This window comes from Megascapheus bottae, chromosome 17, assembly GCF_031878675.1.
Source record: "Megascapheus bottae isolate mThoBot1 chromosome 17, mThoBot2.hap1, whole genome shotgun sequence".
NCBI classification, from domain to species: domain Eukaryota; kingdom Metazoa; phylum Chordata; class Mammalia; order Rodentia; family Geomyidae; genus Megascapheus; species Megascapheus bottae.
Window position 1 is genome coordinate 43,049,583 of NC_143525.1, and position 22,094 is coordinate 43,071,676.

General features: G+C 39.5%; 1 protein-coding gene, 1 non-coding gene and 1 pseudogene across 3 annotated transcripts in view; 1 reads left to right on the forward strand and 2 right to left on the reverse strand.

Moving 5' to 3' along the window:
* Cltc (clathrin heavy chain) overlaps nucleotides 1-22,094 on the forward strand; it is a 64,340-nt gene that overhangs the window by 6,049 nt on the left and 36,197 nt on the right. For both annotated transcript variants that reach the window (XM_090351134.1, XM_090351135.1), the window contains exons 2-7: nucleotides 9,553-9,760; nucleotides 15,473-15,741; nucleotides 17,038-17,199; nucleotides 19,062-19,175; nucleotides 19,748-19,921; nucleotides 21,238-21,435. In XM_090351134.1, the coding sequence (XP_090207260.1) occupies nucleotides 9,553-9,760; nucleotides 15,473-15,741; nucleotides 17,038-17,199; nucleotides 19,062-19,175; nucleotides 19,748-19,921; nucleotides 21,238-21,435 (1,125 nt within the window). The remainder of the gene's footprint in view (nucleotides 1-9,552; nucleotides 9,761-15,472; nucleotides 15,742-17,037; nucleotides 17,200-19,061; nucleotides 19,176-19,747; nucleotides 19,922-21,237; nucleotides 21,436-22,094) is intronic.
* LOC150051948 (U6 spliceosomal RNA) lies at nucleotides 3,369-3,469 on the reverse strand. Its single transcript, XR_016538514.1, has one exon. It is a non-coding gene; the product is annotated as a U6 spliceosomal RNA (small nuclear RNA).
* LOC150051949 (small nucleolar RNA SNORA40) lies at nucleotides 12,358-12,478 on the reverse strand (annotated as a pseudogene).

A 22,094-nucleotide genomic window follows, 5' to 3' on the forward strand; every position in this document is an offset into this window, starting at 1 on the left:
GTTCTGCTTTCAAGAGAATATTATCATTGGGTGCCGTTTGCTTATGCTTGTAATCCTAGCTACTCAGGAGGCTGAGATACGATCATTGTTCAAAGCCAGCCCAGGTATGAAAGTCTGGGAGACTCTTCTCTCCCATTAATCACCAGAAAATGGAAGTGGTGCTGTGGCTCAGTGGTAGAGTGCTAGCTTTTACCTGAAGAGCTCAGGGACAGCACCCAGGCTGAGTTCAAGTCCTATCACTGACCCGACCAAAAAAAAAAAAAATGAGAGGAGATTATTTGGCCCATGGTTCTGGAGTCAGAAAGGCCCAAGACTATTGCTTGGCATCTGTAAGGGCGTTTTTGCTGCATCAGGGCAGAGTGCATCACATGGCAAGGTGCCACAAGTGAGCTAGCTTGGATCTGTGTTTTGTTGTTAGTGGTTGTCATGGGGCTTGAACTCAGGGTCTGTGCAGTCTTCTACAGCGCCACTTCCGGTGTTTGAGTAGTTAATTGGAAATATGAGTCTCAGGGTCTTTTCTGCCATGACTGTCTTTGAACCAGAATCCTCAGATCTCGTCCTCCTCGACTGGCTAGGATTACAGGCACTGGTGTCCAGCTGTCTGTCTTTTATGAAGCCATGACAGGAACTTTTCCTGACCTTCCTAATCCTTGTTACCTCCCCTGTTAGTTTATGCAATCAGTCTATCTGAGAGAACAGCTTAAAGGAGGTAAGACTATTTTGGCTCATTTCAGAGGGTTCTGTCCATGGTTGCTTGGCCTCATGAGCTTGAACAGAGAGCATCATGGCAGGGGGAGCCATGTGGCAGAAGAGGTTATATACCTTATGGCCATCCACTGAGAAGTGGAGAAGAAGAAGGAACTAGGAGTGCTGGGAATTTTGCCTAGTAGTAAAGTGCTTGCCTACCATGCATGAAGACCTGGGTTGAGTCCTCAGTTCCACAGATACAGAAAAGGCTGGAAATGGTGCTGTGGCTCATGTGGTAGAGCTTTAGCCTTGAGAAAGCCCAAGAACAGTGCACAGGCCCTGAGTTTAAGCCCCAGGACTGGCCAAAAATAAATAAATAAATAACTGAGGATTAAATATAATAACCATAGACATGACCTTTTCCCTTCAACTAGGTTCCACCTACTAAAATTTCCAGAACTTCTGGAAATAGCATCACTAAATAGGAATGAAGCCTTCAACACATGAGCCTGAGGGCAACAGTTCATACATATTTCATGGGCCCAGCTTCCAGTACATTTAACATGAATTTGCAGGTTAAGTTTTCAATACGAGAACTTTTAAACTCTAGCTAAGAATGGTAAAGTGTAGAAAAGTTGCTTCAGAAATGTGAACTGCAAAAAACAACAATATTTTGTGTTAGGTTGTTTTTTTTTTTTTAACTGTATTTTTTTGTCTTTTCTTTTTTGGCACTGGGGATCAAACCCAGGACGTTGCACTTGCTAGGCAAGCGCTTTGCCACTGAGCTACATCCCAGCCCATAAAAAAAACAAGAATATTTTATAGTTAAAAAAATTTCTCCTTTTTTTTTTTTGGTGCTGATGTTGGGGCTTGAACTCAGGTCCTGGGTGCTGTTCTTTAGCTTTTTGACTCAAGATTAGTGCTCTGCCACTAGAGTCTCAGAGACCTATCTGCCCACTCTGGCTTTAAACCACGATCCCTGAGATTTAGGGTGTGTAATTGTTTCTGTATTTCCATAGAGCATAGTCAGAATTTATCTAATATTTTCACTTATTACTGGATTTAAGTGAGTACAGTTTTAAGTTTCTTAAAATTTTCAGTCATGGGGCCGGGAGTTTGGCCTAGTGGTTAAAGTGCTTGCCTAGCATGCATGAAGACCCGGGTTCGATTCCTCGGTACCACATACATAGAAAAAAGCCGGAAGTGGTGCTGAGGCTCAAGTGGTAGAGCTCTAGCCTTGAGAAAATCCAAGGACAGTGCTCAGGCCCTGAGCTCAATCCCAGGACTGCCAAAAAAAAAAAAAAAAAAATTTTCAGTCACTGGCAGGTCATAAATAGAAATTATTTTAGTCTAAATCTACTCATAGTTTATCAAAGCTACCAGCTACCACTTGTTATCTTTGTATCTGATTCCTTCCTGAATGTACTACTTACAAATTGACTAGATCTCAGAAATTCTAAGAGACTGATTGTTTCAAAGGCTAACTAGGAGCGAAAAATAACTATGTTTAAGTGTGGGATAAATAAAAGGTAAAGGAGTTTTTATTTGTTGCTTATAATTGGTGAGGCTGGCAAAAACAATGGCTGGTATCCTGTTGATGAAGAACTGAAAGAATGCTGATTTTCAGCACTTTTTTTTTCATTTCCTGTAGAATAGAGCAAGTACAGTTTTTCTTTGACATTCTTCTGGCTTCCAGGAAGATCTCAGTGTAGTAACTGCTCAGCATTTTTTTAGATTAATATTAGGAAGTTAGAGTATGTTCAGGAATTTTCAAAGGAAACTGCTGAGTGAAGTAATTGGAGTAGGAAGTTAACCAGATTTTTTTTTTTTTTTTTTGCCAGTCCTGGGTCTTGAACTCAGGGGCATGAGCACTGTCCTCGGGCTTTCTCAAGGCTAGAGCTCTACCACTTGAGCCAGCTTTTTTCAACAACTCTACCAGTAGGCCAAACTCCCAGCCCCAGTTAAGCAGATCTTGAAGCAGGTATTTACAAATATAACTACAAAGTATCATCAGGTCTCTGAAATGGTTGGCTTTTTTCTGTATTTGCAATGTTTATTAAATCATTACCAAAATACAAAAAATCACTTACAGAAAAAGTAACTGAAAATAGGGCATATAGACAACACTTACAAAACAGCTTTATATGAAATTTTAATAATACATACATACTTCCTGACAGTGTTACTATTAGATAGAACAAGAAGAATGTGGAAAGTATAAACCCGGGTTTTTGTGCATGGTAAGCAAACACTACCATTAGGCCAAACTCCCATTCCTGTTCTATTCTTTTTTTTTTTTTTTTTTTGGTGGGTTATTAGGCTTGAACTCAGCGTGGGCATTGCCCCTGAGCTCTTTAGCTCAAGGTTACTGCCCGACCCCTAGGCTTGGACATTTTCCCTGTGCTCTTCAGCTCAAGGCTATCACCCTACCATTGAGCAAAGCCCCACTTCCCGTTTTCTAGAGGTTAATTAGAAATGAGAGTCAGCCAGCCCTGGCTGGCTTTGAACCTTGATCCTCAGATCTCAGCCTCCTGAGTAGCTAGAATTACAGCTGTGCGCCATCGCACCCAGACCTGTTCTTTTCCCCCCCCCATATATTTTTTTATTGTAATTAATAGAAGGGTTACATTATATTCACCAGATAGAGGGTACATTACTTCACATACATTGATACCCTTTCCAAAAATATGGAAACGAATTTGTGTGTCATCCTTGGGCAGGGACCATGCTAATCATCTCTGTATTGTTCCAATTTTAGAATATGTGCTGCTGAAGCAAGCACCTGGCCCTGTTTTATTCTTAATGTTTCTTTTTCGTTTTGGCGACACTGCTGGTTGAACCCGGGGCCTTGCTTCTGCATGTTAGACAAGTACTCTACCACTGATTTACATCTGTAGCTGTTGTGTTAATTTGTGTGTGCATGTGTGCCTGTACTGGAATTTGAACTCAGGATGTCATGTTGTTGCTCAGCCTTGCTTATTTATAATAGGTGCTCTCCTTTGCCTCCAGCTCAGCTTTTTGCTGACTAACCGGAAGTAGACTCAAAGACTTTTCAGGGCTGGATATGTGGCTTTGTGGTAGAGTATTTGCTTAACATGCATGAAGCCCTGGGTTCTATTCCTCAGTACCACGTAATCAGAAAATGCTAGAGGTGACACTATGGCTCAAGTGGTAGAGTACTAACCTTGAGCAAAAGAAGCTCAAGGACAGAGTGAAGGCCCTGAGTTCAAGCCCCAGGACTGGCAAAACAAAAATAAACAAGCGCGGCGCCAGTGACCTGTAATCCTAGCTTCTCAGGAGACTGAGACCAGCACAGGCATGAAAGACCAAGAGACTCTTATCTCCAATTAACCATAAGAAAACTGGCAATAGCACTATATCTTAAGAGGGAGAGTGCTAGCCTTGAGCTGAAGAGTTCAGGGAGAGCATCAGGCCAGGCCCAGTGTTCAAGTCCCATGGCTGACCAAAAAATGAAAGAACAACAAAAAAAAACCCCAAACCAACAGATGAAGGACTTTTCTGTTCTTAGCTATTTTTTCACATCTCAGTCTTTGAATAGTTGGGATTGCCAGCATGAGCCATCATTACCAGGTTGTTCATTTAGCCAGTCCTAGGGCTTAAACTCAGGGCCTGAGCACTATCCTTGGGCTTTCTCAAGGCTAGCACTTTACCACTTGAACCACAGCACCACTTCTCGCTTTTTCTGTGTATATGGTACCGAGGAATCAAACCCAGGTCTTCATGCATGTAGGGAAGCACTCTTCTTAGGCCAAACTCTCTGCTCCCTGTTCTATTATTTTTAATGCATTGCATCTGAATTATGTGCTTTCACTTGAAAGTTGTCTGAGATGTTTCTCCACAAATTTCCTTTTCACTCTGAAATAAGTATTTTGTGGGGAAGTGCCTTGGGATTATATAAATATCTGTTGTCTTACTAATTTTAGCAGTTCTTTTCTGATTGCCTAGTAATGACCCTCCCCCCTTTTTGTTTCTGTCGGGTTTGGGGCTTGAACTGTGGGCTAGGGCACTGCCTCAGAGCTCTTCTGCTCAAAGCTAGCACTCTACCACTTGAGCCACAGCACCGCTTGTCTTTTTTTTTCCCCCTTCCTTTTTTCTTTTTGGTGTTGGTACTGGGGCTTGAGCTCTGGGCCTGGAGCTCATTGCTTTTGATCAAGGCTGGTGCTCTACCATTTGAACTATACCTCCAATCTGGCTGTTTGTTGGCTAATTGGAAATAACAGTCTTTAACATTTATCTGCTGTGGTTGACATTGAGCGACAATCCTCTGATCCGAGTCTCCTGGGTAGCTACAATTATAGGTGTAGGTTGGTCACCAGCACTAGATACAATAATGCCTCTTTAAAAATTCCATTATAGGAAGTGGTGCTGTGGCTCAAAGGGTAGGGGCTCTGGCCTAGTGTAGAGTGCTTGCCTAGCATGTATCAAGCTCTGGGTTCTATTACCCCATACACAAAAAAAGCCCCAAGTGCTGTGGCTGAAGTGGAACAGTGCTAGTCTTGGGAAAGCTGAAGGATAATGCCCAGCCCTGAACCTCATTCATGCTATTTTACACTTTGTATGGTGTCTAGGATGGCAGTTGGACACTACCATGCTCAGTTTCTTCTTTTTGGGGGGTGGTTATGGGGCTTGAACTTGATCTGGGTGCTGTCCATCCCTCAGCTCTACTGCCCTACCCTTGAGCTAAGCCCCACTTCCTGTTTTTTAAGGTTAATTGGAGAGAAGAGTCTTTGGTCCTTTTTTGCTAGGGCTGGATCTCAGCCTCCTGAGTAGCTAGGATTACAGGCGTGAGTTACTATGCCCAGCAGAGTCTGGAAATAATTTCTGTCCTCCGGTAGCTTGCGAGATTATCAATTGGGGATGAGCCACTGCTTCTGGTTTGTTTTGTTTTGAGAGTAGGCTGGTTCAAAGTCTAATTGTTCTGGCTCAACCTCTGGAGAGTGCTGGGATTATTATAGGCTTGAGCCATCAGTCCAGTCTTAATTTTTTTAAATGATACTAACCTAATGCCATCAATTTGTATTAGTTTTACCAGCTTCCTCTTCCAGCAGAAGGTATTTGCTGTGTTTGTTAAAAAGTCTGAGCTAAAAATGTCTTAACAAAGAGTAAGTTACTTAACATAAACAGCTGGCATGGGTTTGAAGATTCTTTATAATTCAGTTGGAGTAGAATTAGAAGTCTTAAGATATAGTTTTTTCTTTTCAAAAAATAAAAAAGGCATTTTGCAGTCTTGAATAAATGAAGCTCTGAGAGACCAGTAATCAATTATCAGTAGTTAAAAGAAGTTCACACCCAGAAGTATAAGTAATCTATGGACAGCTGAATTAACCAGATAATACAGCAAGAAAGTTAACTTTGAGGTGTTATATCCTGAGTGGTATTTATTTGAGCCTTTACAGTGTGTTAGACTTCATTGACAGTGTTTTACATTTAATCTTTACAACTCTGAGAAATGGGTACTATCCAGAAATTTCAGAGGAGGAATAATACTCATAATAACAACTGAATTATTTACACATGATCATTTCTGTGACAATACTGGGACTATATCCAGATATTCCTTTTTTGTGGGTTGGTCGTGGGACTTGAACTCTGGGGCTAGGTGTTGTCCCCGAGCACTTCAGCTCAATGCTACAACCCTACCCCTTGAGCCACAGCGCCACTTCTGGTTTTCTGGTGATTAATTGGAGATGGGAGTCTCAGGGACTTTTTAGTGTCCATGCTGGCTTTGAACTGCGTGATCCTCAGATCTCAGCCTCCTGAGTAGCTAGGATTATAGGCATGAGCCACTGTGCCTGGCTGACATTCCGTTTTCTTTGGAGAAATCCACAAAAGCAATTCTAGATGAAACTTGTATTTGATAATCAGTTATAAATTTGTTCTGCGTATAGATAATGGAAAATTTGAAGTATTTATTACTCCAAAAACCAAGAGTATAGAATCAACTTTGCACTTTTCCTGCTTCTCCTCTCCCCCTTGATAATCTGAATTGAGAGGAGAGGAAAAAGGAAATGTTTTATATAGTCTGTAACAGTAACTTCAAAGTACTTGGAAATTTTGTATTGGCTGTTTGCTTTTTAGAAGCTAGACTAGTCCTAAAGTAGTGCTATTTGCTCACCAAAATTTAGTACGGAAACCCATTTACAAAGTTTTTGCTCTGGGAGTGTGGCCTAGTGGTAGAGTGCTTGACTAGCATATGTGAAACCCTGTGCTAGAAAGCCGGAAGTGGTACTATTGCTCAAGTGGTAGAGTGCTAATCTTGCGAAAGCCCAAGTACAGTGCTTAGGCCCTGAGTTCAAGCCCCACGACTGGCAAAAAAGAAAACAAAGTTCTTATGCTTATCTATAAAAAGAAACAATTGATAATTAATACACTTTTATATATATATAGATATATATATATTTTTTTTTTTTTTTTGCCAGTCGTGGGCTTGAGCTCAGGGCATGAGCACTGTCCTTGGACTTTCTCAAGGCTAAAGCTCTTCCCACTTGAGCCTCAGCTCCACTTCTGGCTTTTTTTCCCTATGTATGTGGTACAGAGGAATCGAACCCGGGTCTTCATGCATGCTGGGCAAGCACTCTACCACTAGGCCAAACTCCCAGCCCCACTTTTATATATTTTTATCCCGCATGTTTATTAAAGAGAATGGAAATATTACTTTCCATTGCTAGAGTACCTTTAATCTGTAAAAATATATCTTAATTTCTTGAGGAAGAGAGGTATTTATTACTAGAAAAATGGGGAGGGTGGCTTCTTACAGTACTGTACTCTTGTACACTTTGAATATTGTACCATATACATGTGTTAACTGAAAAATAACCTTTTTTATTGGATTCAAGTTTGTTGATGCCATATTCTTAGAACAAAATAAAAGTTTATTCTAGAAAATTCGAAGCATAACCAAGCGTGGTGGCTCATGCCTGTAATCCTAGCTATTCAGGAGGCTGAGATCTTAGGATCTGAAAATAATGTAAATTTGGAGTGTACTGTAAGTCTTTTAACTTTACCTATAGTTTGTTTCACAATTAAACTCATGTGGTAAGAGTTGAGGAAGAATCCTTTATAGTTACAATGTGTTGCTTTCTCTTTTTCTTCTTATTACTGACTTATAGTGGTTTCTTTTCTTACTTTTTTTTTTTTTTTAATTTTGTGGGTCATGGGGCTTGAACTTTGGGGCCTGGGCTCTGTCTCTGAACTCTCCAGCTCAAGGCTACCGCCCTACCCCTGAGCCAAAGCCCCACTTCCCATTTTCTAATGATTAATTGGATATAAGAGTCTCACGTTCTTTAGTACTTCTGGTTTTGAGCGATCCTCAGATCTCAGCCTCCTGAATAGCTAGGATTACAGGCATGAGCCATCACACCCAGCTCTTATACTTGTTTTAACTGCTTCTGAAATTGAGGAGTAAGAAAGACCTGTTAGAATCAATTCTTGGTTTGGATATAGTATCTCTAGGGTATATCCTTGCTTTTCTTCTACTTTCTCTTGACTGATAACTGTCTTCACTCCATATTTTCCAAATACTGCAGGACTTAAACAGTGATTGCTAAATTCAAAAATGCTGTTGATAAGGAATTGATAGAAATAAAAGACATACAGCTCTTACAGAATTGTAACCTAGCATTGCTTTTGGGTATGTAGTTGTATGGACTCCATTAGCCGCTAGGATATTTCTACCCATTCTTGTAAGTTACTACTATCCTTTAATCCTTCAAGAGTCTAAAAAGTCTTTGCTCAGCTGGGCACATGTTGCACACCATCATCTTAGTGCCTATGAGGCTAGACAGCAGAGTCACTCAAATTTGAAGTCAGTCTACATAATCAGTTACAGTCTGGAAGGAAAGTAAATGCTCCCTACTCTGAAATATAGGTGTATATACCTTCCCTGAAAGTAAATGGATAATTCAAGTCTGTAAAAGGCCTCTGAAACCCACCCAGAGTTCCTTTGTATGTTTGGGAGACAACTTACATTTATCTTCTCAGTTCTAGAACTGAAAGTAAATATAGGTTAAACTCAAAAAGTAAGAGTTTATTGGAACCTAATTCATTATAAGCTATGTATTTAATTATGAGTTCAATATTTCATTTGCCTTGCATTGTAGACTCTACTTGAGTTTCTAAAGCTGGTTAATATTCTACTTTAGGACCATGTTTATATTACTGGTTAGTTATTTGACTTTTTGCCCCTGAAACTTCAGTGTCTTAAATTTCTGTAAGTACATATTACAGCTGTAATTCCTCAGTATATCACCCTGACAATAAAATTCATTGAAAAAAAATAACTACACTTTATAACTAGCTATGTCTGAAATCAGTGAACTACTGAAGGAAAGTGAAAATAAAACATGGCTTCTTGATCTTTTCTTGTGCAAGCCTGGGAATGCACACACATACACACACACACGCGCGCGCGCACATGCTAAAAGCTAGAGCTCTGTCACTTTGAACCACAGCTTCTCTTCTGGTTTTCTGGTAGTTAATTGGAGATGAGTCCATTGGACTTCTGCCAGACCTGGCTTTGAACCTTGATCCTCACATCTCAGCCTTCTGAGTAGCTATGATTACAAGTGTGAGTCACTGGTGCCCTGCTAAGGCTAGTGTTTTAGTATTTGAGCCACAGCTCCCTTTCTGACTTACTGATTAATTGAAGACTTTCCTGGCCAAGCTGCCTTCCAGCTTCAGTCCTTAGATCTTAGCATCCTCACTGTGAGCCACAAGAACCCAGCTACTTGTTGGGAGTAGTCACATGTTGAGTTAGTGGAGATTTATAATGATATCAATATATGAATATCAAGTTTTTCTAAGTAACATGGCTTATTCTTTTTGTTTGTTTGTTTCTTTTTTCAGCTCCAGAACCTGGGTATTAACCCAGCAAACATTGGCTTTAGTACCCTAACTATGGAGTCAGACAAATTCATCTGCATTAGAGAAAAAGTAGGAGAGCAGGCCCAGGTGGTAATCATCGATATGAATGACCCAAGTAATCCAATCCGAAGACCAATATCAGCAGACAGTGCCATCATGAATCCTGCTAGCAAAGTAATTGCACTGAAAGGTATAAACTTTGAATTTTTCTTAAAACTCTTAGTATGTATATTTTGTGTAGAATGTCTACTTTTTTAGTATATTGAGTAAAATTAAAATAGATTTGCAAAGTTAAGACTACGACTAAACTTGAGTTAGCTTTCATGACTTATGTAGAATTTGTGAAATGTATTAGATCTACTTTGAAATAGTTCTAAATTTTAAAATCTAATATAGTATACTTAAACTGCTAGTATGACTTTTGGATAGAGTAAGTGATCTATCATATTGTATACTAAAACATAACTTGCTAATATTAAGACAAACATTTTAGAATTTGTTATGATCAGCTTTCATTTTCTGCTTTTACACTTCAAAGAGAGAGTAAATGTTAATCTTTAGAATCAAGAGTGTTGGAGTTTATTCAGACTAATATTCTGCTTTCTTTGATTTTTTTTTTTTTCTTTTTTGCCAGCTCTGGGCCTCCAACTCTGGGCCTAAGCACTGTCCTTGGGCTTTTCTCAAGGCTAGAGCTCTACCACTGGAGCCATAGCACCATTTCCAGCTTTTTTCTATGTATGTGGTACCAAGGAATCGAACCTGGGTCTTTGTGCATGCTAGACAAGCACTCTACCAACAGGCCAAACTCCCGGCCCCCTGATTTTTTTTTTTGAGACATGAGTTGCCCCAGGTGGCCTTGAACTCTCAGTTAGCCGGGATTGCAGGTGTGTACCACTACACTTAGCCAGATTTTTCACTTGTTACAACAGAGAATTATACAGCCTGTCAATCTAAATAGAGTTATCTCATGGCAAGCTCTGGGTCTTTGTGCATGCTAGGCAAGCACTCTACCACTCCACATTCTCAGCCCCAGGAGCCTCTTTTTATTTTTTTTTTTGCCAGTCCTGAGGTTTGAACTTAGGGCCTGGACACTGTCCTTGGACACTTTTTGCTCAAGGCTAGCACTCTGTCACTTCTGGCTTTTTCTGTGTATGTGGTACCAAGGAATCAAACCTAGAGCTTTGTGTATGCTAGGTGAGCACTCTGTCACTTGGCTATGCTCCTGGCCTGGGAGCCTTTTTTTTCCCCCTAATCCTGGACTTGAGCTCAGGGCCAGAACACTGTCCTTGGATTTTCTCAAGATTACAGCTCTACCACTTGAGCCTCAGCACCATTTTTGGCTTTTTTCTATGTATGTGGTACTGAGGAATCGAACCCCAGTCTTTGTGCCCTGGGAGCCTTTTTTTTTTGCCAGTCCTGGGGACTGAACTCAGGGCTTGATTACTGTCCTTGGGCTTTCTTAAGGATAGAGCCCTACCACTTGAGCCACATCACCATTTCTGGCTTTTTTTAAATATATGTGGTGCCTAGGAATCGAACCTGGGTCTTTGTGCATGCTATCACTAGGCCAAACTCCCAGTCCTTTAAAAAAAAACATTTTAGAATGAGAATGTAACTGATCCTTTAAATTTGAAAATTCTAAGGATAATCAGATACCAGCCAGCATGGTGGCTCATGCTTGTAGTTCTAGCCACTCTGGAGGCTGAGATCTGAGGATCAAGGTTCAAAGCCCAGACACAGAAGTATCTGAGACTCTTATCTCCAATTAACCTCTAGAAAATGGGAAGTGGGGCTTGGCTCAAAGGTAGGGCAGTAGCCTGGTACTGAAGAGCTCAGGGACAGTGCCCAAGCAGAGTTCAAGCCCCATGACCCACCAAAAAAAAAAAAGAATAATCAGATACCAACTGAATGACCCTTCAGAAGGCAGTTAGCATCCTTTTGCTCTTTTACTTTTCTTAATAGTAGGTGGGAGAATTGATGTTTCCAGTAATGTCTTGAAATTTTTGGGTGGGTTTTTAGTAGTGCTGAAGTTGTGGGTGGGTACTGCCATTTGTGGAGCTTAAACTGGGGCCAAGATTCTGCCTGTGAGGTGGTTTTTTTTTTGTTGTTTTTGTTTTTGTTTTTGTTTTTTTGCCAGTCCTGGGCTTGAGCTCAGGGCCTGAGCACTGTCCTTGGTCTTTCTCAAGGCTAGAGCTCTACCACTTGAACCTCAGCACCACTTCTGGCTTTCTTCTATGTATGTGGTACTGAAGAATCGAACCTGGGTCTTCGTGCATGCTAGGCAAGCACTCTACCACTAGGCCAAACTCCCGGCCCCTGTGAGGTGTTTTTGATCAAGGCTGGAATGCTGCCACTTGAGCTGCAGCTCCACTTCTGGCTTCTTGGTCGTTAATTGGAGATAAGGCTCATGGACTTTCCTGTCCACACTGATTTCAAATCATGATCCTCAGACCTCAGTCTCCTTAGTAGCTAGTTTTGCAGGCATAAGTCACTGGTGTCTACTTAGAAAGGCTTGCCTAGCATTCATGAAGACCAGGGTTCCTCGGTACCATATACATAGAAAAGCTGGAAGTGGTGATGTGGTCAAGTGGTAGAGCGCTACCCTTGAGGAAAGCCCAGGACAGTGTTCAGGCCCTGAGTTCAGTCCCCAGGACTGGCGCCAAAAAAAAAAAAAATGTGCTGAACTTTATTTTTATTTTTTAATTTAGTTTTAGCTTTCACATCAACTTAATTCTCAGAGCAACCTGTGAGTTAACAAACCCCCACAATGCCAACTGTTGTATGAATCATATTCTTTCTTACATATGCCAAAGTCTCATATTCAGCAATGAGTTCTGGGTTGCCAAAGAGGATTTGCTATTTGCACCTGTCTGTAAGGCTTTGATACAAATTAAAGACACGCTATGCTCTGCTGAACTTTTAATTTAATTAATTAATTTATTTATTTTTGTGGGTCATGGGTCCTGATCTCTGGCACTGACCCTGAGCTCTTCAGCTCAGGGCTACCACCAACCCCTTGGGCCAAGCCCCACTGCCTGTGTTCTAGAGGTTAATTAGAGATAAGAGTCTCAGATCTTTTGGTGTCCGGGTTGGCTTTGAATCTTGATCCTCAGATCTCAGCCTCCTGAATAGCTAGGGTTATAGCCGTGAGCCTCTGGGCCCAGCTCTGCTGAACTTTTCAAACCAGACTTTTCTTCTCTTGACTTAAACTTGATTTTTAGTAATACAGGTTGAGTATTCCTAATTAAAAATGATTACAGAATAGTTTTTTTGTGGTTTTGGAGAATTTGCATAGACATTGTGGTCGAGCATCCATAATCTGAAAATAAAAAATCCACGTGCTCTGAAATCCAAATCTTTCTGAGTTCCTTTTTGAAGCATTTTTGATATTCAGCTTGTGGTGTATATTCAACCTGTAATACTAGTTGAGAAGTAATGGATGGATAGGGGCTTAAAATGAAAGTCGACCAACCAATATATAGCTAAGGCAGAAATTAATCTCATTTTAAGAAAAGATGATCCAGCTGGGCGCCAGTGGCTTATGCCTGTAACCTAACTACTCAGGAGACCGAAATTTGAGGACTGTGGTTTGAAACCAGCCAGGTCAGAAAAGTCTGTTATTGCCAATAAACTACTCAAAAAGCTAAAGTGGTGCTGCGTCTCAAGAGGTAGAGTGCTAGCTAGTCTTGAGCACAGAGAGTCTTAAAGACAGGACACAGGCCTTGAGTTCAAACCCAAGTATTGGCAAAGAAAAAAGAAAGGATGATCTAGCTTTTACCTGAGAACAGGTAGTAAGCATTTTGCTTCTATTAAAAAATAATAGGGGGGGGGGGGGAGCCGGGAGTTTGGCCTAGTGGTTAAAGTGCTTGCCTAGCATGCACAAAGACCCAGGTTCGATTCCTTGGTACCACACACATACAAAAAAGCCAGAAATGGTGCTGAGGCTCAAGTGGTAGAGCTCTAGCCTTGAGAAAGTCCAAGGACAGTGCTCACGCCCTGAGCTCAAGCCCACGACTGGCAAAAAATAAAATAAAAAAAAAAAAATAGGGGCTGGGAGCATGGTCTAGCGGTAGAGTGTTTGCCTAGTGTATATGAAACTCAGGGTTCCATTTCTTAGTACTGCCTATATAGAAAAAGCCAGAAGTGGTGCTGTGGCTCAAGTGGTAGAGTGCTACCCTTGAGAAAGCCCAAGGCAGTGCCCAGGCCTTGAGTTCAAGCCTAGGACTAGCATTCCCACCCCCACCCCCCCCTCAAAAAAAAGGGGGTAAGTGGAAGTACTCTCAGCTATTTCAGAGGCAAATGTAGGAGGAGCAAGTATAAAGGCTGGCCTGGACAAAAGGACTGGCTCAAGCGATAGAGCTCTTGCTGTGAATGCAGTCCAAAACAAAACAAAATGGTAACATATTACACTTGAAGGTATTAAACTTTCTTCAGTCTCCTTAGGAATTTAATGTGCTTACCTGTTCTTATACCTCTGTGTTAAAAGGCCATGGCTTTTAATTTTGTCAAAATTATTTTCTATTTTAATATTATTGTTATTTTATCACATTTCTTAATGCTTTCTTATGTGTGCAGATGGTGAGTTATCTTAAATTAGATTGTATTAGTTATTGTCCTGTTCCATAAAAAGAACATGTTGAAAAGATTTTTCAGAGCATTGCAAAAGAGTATGTCACCGCTATGTGCCTTTATGTTGTCCTCATTAGAGTTTAAGCCTCATTAGAGTTTGGCTCCCTCTCTATACACTCCCATTAAACATTTTCCAGTCCCTTTCCTGTGAAAAGTAGTAAAAGTCTAATGATATGATGGTTTGAGAAGGCAGCAAAGGACAGTAAGTCATTATAAAATACTGTTCCTTCAATGTCAGTTTTAAATGTATGGCTTCTTTTTATAAACAGGACTCTAACTCTCACAATTTTTCAAGTCTGATTGTGGTTTACATACTGTACGGGGTGGGAGTAACATACTCTGTCTTAGAAAAGCTGGTTTTGCATATTTGGTAAGGAGGGTTGTGGTATAAAGTAGTGTTATTCTTTGTTTCCCACCTACCCTGCCCCTACTTCTGATCTCTTAAATTTTTGTCCTTTAGGAGCCAGATTCTCTGTGGCTCAGGAATGGAGTTTTCCTGTCTCTAGGGACTGATCTTGATAGTCTAGTTGTAGCTGTGGGCTTCGATCCCTGTTAAACTCAATCTAACCAATTTTTGAACTATGATAAATTTCAAATTACAATTAAAAGCCCTTGCATCTGACTCAGTGGACTCTTAACCCTCAAGGCAAATTTCATCCTCCTTTACTAAATGCTTGCTGTCTTAACTGGATGAAGCTTGAACTTTGTTCTTACCTTCAATGTATTAACAGTATCTGAAACTGTCCTCTACCTTTGTCTCCTCTCCATCTCTCTAGTACCTCTACCTTCCCTGTGTATCTTAAGCCAATTAAATGTAGCATGTACTTTTCTTAACAGTAAGCAGAACTGAAATAACATCTTTCTCCAGAAAGCAATTTCCTCAAGATACAGTTAGATGATAACTGCGTTTTTAATAGCCATTTTCTCTTTGTGTTGTCTTGTGCATAAATAACTGTTTTGTGCATAAAGGAAGCATACTTAATTACAAATACAAAGGTTACAGTTTTGTTTTTGTAGAAATCATGCTCTTCCACTGTTAATGTATTTAGTAGAAGTCCTGTAATTTTTACTTACGAGTATACATAGATGTAGAGTGTTTGCTTCGTTTCAACTGCTACTTCCCTAATGGCTGTTGCTCTTTTAGTGTGCCTTCTGTAGTTGGTTATTAGTCTTATGGTGGAACTACTTTAGATGTTTCAAAGCCAAGTCTAGCTAGATACAAATATATTCTGTACGTTTTTAAATAATTCATAACTTTTAATTTTCTGTTTAGCTGGGAAAACTCTTCAGATATTTAACATTGAAATGAAAAGTAAAATGAAGGCTCATACAATGACTGATGATGTCACCTTTTGGAAATGGATCTCATTGAACACCGTTGCTCTTGTTACGGATAATGCAGTTTATCATTGGAGTATGGAAGGGGAGTCTCAGCCAGTGAAAATGTTTGATCGTCATTCTAGCCTTGCAGGATGCCAGATTATCAATTATCGCACAGATGCAAAACAAAAGTGGTTACTTCTAACTGGCATATCTGCACAGGTAACGTTTTGTTTGTTTGTTTTCTAGTTTTGATAAATCATTTAGAGAATTATCTTGCCTAAAATTCTGTTTATTTTGAAGGTAAGTCTTTTATACTCATTTCCGTTCAATTTGAGTTACTCTGGAAAACTTTTTTTTCCAGTTCTAGGGCTTGAACTCAGGGCCTGAGCTCTGTCCTTAGGCTTTCTCAAGACTAGAGCTCTACCATTTTAGTCACAGCACCATTTGTGGTACCAAGGAATCAAACTCAGGTCTTGGTGCATGCTTGGCAAGCACTCTACCACTAGGCCAAACTCCTGGCCCCAGAAAACTATTTTCTTTTCAAAGTAAAGGTTCTTGACTTAAAAACTTTGTACTGACATGTTGTTCTCTTATCAATTGTATAGCTCTTGCACTTTGAATAGAAATAGATTTTTAGTATGAATGATTTGGAATTTTTTTCTGGTAAAAGCATCTTCTACTAAAAGAATACTTCTACATCTTTCTTACTAAGGTAGTGAAAAGAGCAGGGCACTGGAGGCTCATGGCTGTAATCCTGATGAGTCAGGAGGCTGAAATCTGAGAATCACAGTTTGTTTTCTTTTTTTTTTTTTTTTTCCAGCCCTGGGCTTGATCTCAGGACCTGAGCATTGTCCTTGGGCTTTCCTCAAGGCTAGCGCTCTACCACTTAAGCCACAGCACCACTTCTGGCTTTTCTATGTACATGGTACCAAGGAATTGAACCCAGGAATTTTTGTGCATGCTAGGCAAGCACTCTTCTACTAGGCGAAACTCCTGGCCTCTGAGGATCACAGAAGCTAGCCCAGACAATAAGACCTTTGAGACTCTTTTTGTTGCTGTTGTTGTTTGGTGGTGGTGGTGGTGGTGGTGGTGGTGGTGGTGGTGGTGGTGGTGGTCATTGGACTTGAAATGGGCCTGGGCACTATCCCTGAGTACTTCAGCTCAAGGCCACTACCCTACGCCTGGGCCTGGGCATTGTCCCTGGATTCTTCAGGTCAAGGGTGGGTGCCCTACCCTTGAGCCAAGACCCACTTCCCGTTTTCTTGAGGTTAATTGGAGATAAGAGACTCAGGCCCTTTTTTGCCTGGACTGGCTTTGAACCATGATCCTCAGATCTCAGCCTTCTGAGTAGCTGGAATTACAGGCATGAGCCACCAAGCCTCCTCACTGGCATGAGCCTGTAAGTGCCCAGAACAATTATTTAAGATGATATGATATTCTAATTGTTTAGTAAATGAATTTAAGGGTTATTGGTTTATTGCATCTTTAGCCTTTATTTTGTTTGTTCCTTCATAGCAAAATCGTGTAGTGGGAGCTATGCAGTTATATTCTGTAGATCGGAAAGTGTCTCAACCAATTGAAGGACATGCGGCTAGCTTTGCACAGTTTAAGATGGAAGGAAATGCTGAGGAATCAACGTTATTTTGTTTTGCAGTACGGGGTCAAGCTGGAGGGAAGGTAAGTTTTGGCTTTAATAATTATTTTGATGCGTCTTTATCTTTCTGCTGCTGTCTGAGCTCAAAAGGCTGTTCAGAGAGTGGCCTTCTTCCTTAGTAATTTTTTAATATTCAAATTTTTTATAAATGCACTCAAGTTTTGTATCTAGTGACAACTGTCTGAAATGACTAATGTGCCTTTAACATTATTCTGTTGTTTCTTGGGGAATAATACTAACTTTTTGAAATAGTATTTCACTATGTAGCCCAGGTGGGCCTTGAACCCTGTCCTTTTGTTTTAATCTGCTAAATAATGGAATTATACTCGTAAGCTCTTCCATATCTGCTTTTCTGTTTATCACTTGATTATATCTCTTATTCTGATTGCCTTTGTCAAAGGCCTGTTAATGTGTTTTTCTTCACTCAACAAAGACTCCTTAGAGTTTCCAATGTATCCATTTACATATGCTGTACCTCTGGAATTTTGCACTCAGTAATTATTGTTCATGAGCAGCATTTAAAATTTTTCTAGGTGAGCTGGATATGATAATATATAACTGTAATCTTAGCACTTGGGAAGCAAAGACAGGGAAATTGAAAGTTCAATACTGCCTGGGGACTAAATATCAAGACCTTGTTTCAAAAACACATTTTCTAGATTTGATATAAAAGAAATATAAGGTAGAGATCGTGTTTTAGAGATGGCTTTAAGCTAGAAATTTTCAGTCCTGATTGTACATTGAAATTTTCTGAAACAAATTTTAGCACTTTGTATGTTAAGAACCCTTAATTGTAGTTAGGAAAAACAAGATCTAGTTGAATAGAGCTTTAAAAATTTTGTGATAGAATATCGAATACTTGACAGTAGGAAGGATGGCTGTATATAGGAGCTTTGGAAATGCTGAAAAAGGAGGAATAGGCAGCAGCCAGAATTCCAGACCAAAAAAAAACTTGTCACAGAACTCGTAAGATCTTGCTTTTAGTATGTTACACTGCTGGAGACGTAGCATCTCAGGTTTTTTTTTTTTTATTGCTGGAGGAGAATCTCTGGAGTTTTAAAATAACTGTGTTTTGAAGTCTAGAGTAGACAAGGTCATGTCTCCTGTACTTATGTTGGAGAGGAGTATGGAAAATAAGTGTTTAGTGCTTTTGATTGACATCCTAACTTGGAAATGAGTACCTTTCTTTTTCCCCATAGGAAGATTTAGATTCTAGACAAAACAGAGAACTTTTGCTTTGTTAAAAACAACTTTTAGAAATTATAATAGAAGATTGAAACCAGAGGGTTACAGCTGTTATCTTAATCTTAACTGTTGAAGACGCTGGGATCTAAGGATTGCTATTTGAACCCAGGTTGGCAGATACATTCAAGAGATTTTTTGGGGGGCGGGGGCCGGTTCTGGAGCTTGCACTCTGGGCCTGGGTGCTCTCCCTGAACTTTTTGCTCAAGGTTAGCACTCTACCACTTGAGCCATAGCTCGCTTGCTCGCTCACTCCGTGGGGTTAGTTGGAGTTAATAATCTTCCAGGATTTCCCTCTCTGGCTGGCTTTAAAGTACAAGCCTCAGATCGCAGCCTCTGGAATAATTACATCCCATTTCTCCCACCATCCATCATCCCAAGCAATGGCTAATTATTCATTTTTGTGATTTTTATCACTAAAATATTATATGAGTTAATATAGTATGTGACTTTATTTTCCCCCACTTAGCATAATGTTTATGGGAGTTTTTTTTCTTTTTTATGATGGAGTATTGTATGTTACAGATAGAACAAACACAGTTTATCTATTACAGTATATTCTGGTTTCTACTTTCAAATAAACCTGCTATGATGAACTGCTAAAAGATTCAGATTTATATGCATTTTATTCTCTTTTGAACAGTTACACATCATTGAAGTTGGCACACCACCTACAGGGAACCAACCATTTCCAAAGAAGGCAGTGGATGTTTTCTTTCCTCCAGAAGCACAAAATGACTTTCCTGTCGCAATGCAGGTATTTTTAAGAAAACTGAATACACTTAAATTTTCCTCTCTCTCTTTTTTTTTTTTTTTTGGCAGTCCTGGCCTTGAGCTGAGCTGCCTCTGAGCTCCTTTTGAGATACAATGCCACTTCTGGCTGTTTCTGTTTATGTGGTTCTGAAGAATCAAACCTAGGGCTTCGTGCAAGCACTCTACCACTAAGCCACATTCCCAATGGCAAAATTTACTCTTTTAAAGCAAATTATTTCAAACTGTGCTCACAGTTGATATAATTTTTAAGTTTATTAAAGAAACTTAGAAAATAATACCCTGACATACATGTAATCTGTAAATTGGGTTATCCAAAATTATCGTAATTATCTTTCTTTGTTTCATTCACTTTTTAATGTTTTATGTAAGAGCTGGGATAACCCATATTTGAATGTATTGTAAAGGTGAGCTAAGTATGTCTTAAATAGGACCTTTTCATTTTCACATTAGCTTTTTATCAAAGTTGTAAATTTTTACTATCTCTAAAATTGCCTTAAACAATTTTATTGTTTATAGATTCATTATTTTACAAAAGTGTTGATTTTCTTTGTACAGATCAGTGAAAAGCATGATGTGGTATTTTTGATTACTAAGTATGGGTATATTCACCTGTATGATCTTGAGACTGGTACCTGCATCTACATGAATAGAATCAGTGGAGAAACAATCTTTGTTACTGCACCTCATGAAGCCACTGCTGGAATAATTGGAGTAAACAGAAAAGGACAGGTAATGAAACAATAAAGTAAATAACATTATCATTGACTTTTTTCTAAAGGTAACTTTAGATACTAGAAAAGAATACATGGTGGTTTAAGTAAAGAAGAAATGGGGAGATTTAAGTCTGTGGATACAAATAGCAGACATAAAAGATTAATCAAGAGATCTCATATCTAGGACCTAAGGAGTATATTTAATATTGTATATCATGATTTTTTAAAATAAGTAAATGTTTCTATTCTTATTAAAATAAGTAAACATGTGGGAAGATAGATATTAATTTGCTTAACTATAATGGCCATTTTTCTGTGTATAAATAGAAATATATTTATTGTATTTTTTTTTGTGCAGGTACTAGCTGTTGAAGTCAAGGCATCATGCCTCCTCATTACTCAAGGCTGATGATCTACCATTTGAGCCACACTTCCACTTCTGGCTTTTTAACTAATTAGTAGAAGGGATTAGATTCTCTTAGACTTTTCTGCCCAGGTTGGCTTTAGACCTCAATCTTCAGATTTTTTTAAATTTTTTTTTTGTAGGTCATGGGGCCTGGGTGCTGTCCCTGAGCTATTCAGTTCAAGGCTAGTGCCCTGTACCTGGAGCCACAAGGCCACTTCTGGTTTTCTAGTGGTTAATTGGAGATTAGAGACTTTAGTGCCCAGGCTAGCTTTGAATCGAGATCCTCAGATCTCAGCCTTCTGAGTAGCTAAGTTAAATTTTTTGCAAATTTTTTTTTATTTTTATTTTTTTCCAATCCTTGGGCTTGAACTCAGGGCCTGGGCACTGACCTTGGACACTTTTTGCTCAAGACTAGCACTCTGCTACTTGAACCACAGCATCACTTCCAGCTTTTTTTTGTGTATGTGGTACCAAGGAATCGAACCCAGGGCTTTGTGAGTGCTAGATAAGCACTCTACAAACTAGGCCACACTCCCAGCCCAAGATTGTAATTCTTTATTTTCAAAAGGTAACTCAGTACCACTTCTGGTTTTCTAGTGGTTAATTGGAGATAAAGAGTCTCAGGGATGTAAGTGCCAGCTGGCTTTGTACCTTAGTCCTCAGATCTCAGCCTCCAGAATAGCTAGGATTACAGGTGTAAGCCACTGCACCCACCCATTGTGCTTGATTTTTAAAATCATTTTAGTTGTTTTTATCAACCTTTTAAAAATCCTTTTAGAATTTATTTATTTTATCAAGGAAGTAGTTAACAAAATGTCACAGTTTGAATGCTTGTGTCACTCAGTAATAGCCTATTCTAAATAGATTTGGTATTATTTATATCCATAGATACATAATGCAACTATTCTTTAATCATTAAATTGCAGGTTCTGTCAGTTTGTGTGGAAGAAGAAAACATAATTCCTTACATCACCAATGTACTACAGAATCCTGATTTGGCTCTAAGAATGGCTGTACGTAACAACCTAGCTGGTGCTGAAGAACTATTTGCCCGGAAATTTAATGCTCTTTTTGCCCAGGGGAATTACTCAGAGGCTGCAAAGGTGGCTGCAAATGCACCAAAGGTAAATAGTTGTAAAATGAAGTTGCCATGATTAGATTTAGCATTGTTTATTTCTAATACTAGTAGAAGAAAAACCAGTTTTGCACAGAGAAACCAATGACTTTCAGTTTACATTTTTGTGTAAAATGACAGTTACTTATCTGTGCCTCTAGATTTATATAAAGAATAGTCCAGGGGCAGGAGTTTGGCCTAGTGGTAGAGTGCTTGCCTAGCATGCATGAAGACCCAGGTTCGATTCATACCACATACATAGAAAACAAGCCAGAAATGGTGCTGAGGCTCAAGTAGTACAGCTCTAGCCTTGAAAATGTCCATGATCAGTGCTAGGGCCCTGAGCTCAAGCCCAGGACTGGCCAAAAAAAAAAAAAAAAAAAAAAAAGAAAGAAAAGAGAAAAAGAATAGGGAAGCAAGATTTATCTATATAAGTAGCTGAGGTAAAATGTTTAGTTTGTTTCACTATTATTTGAATATAGCTACTTTTTTGAATTCTAACGATTTGTAATTGATATATGAGCTATGGGTTGACCTTATGTATGTCAGCATTTGTATTTGTTTGTGTTGGATTAAGACCTTACGTTACTGCTAGCAAAAGAAGCTCAGAGGCAGTGCCCAGGCCCTGAGTTTAAGCCTTACCACAGACAAAAAAAAAAGCTAAGAGCA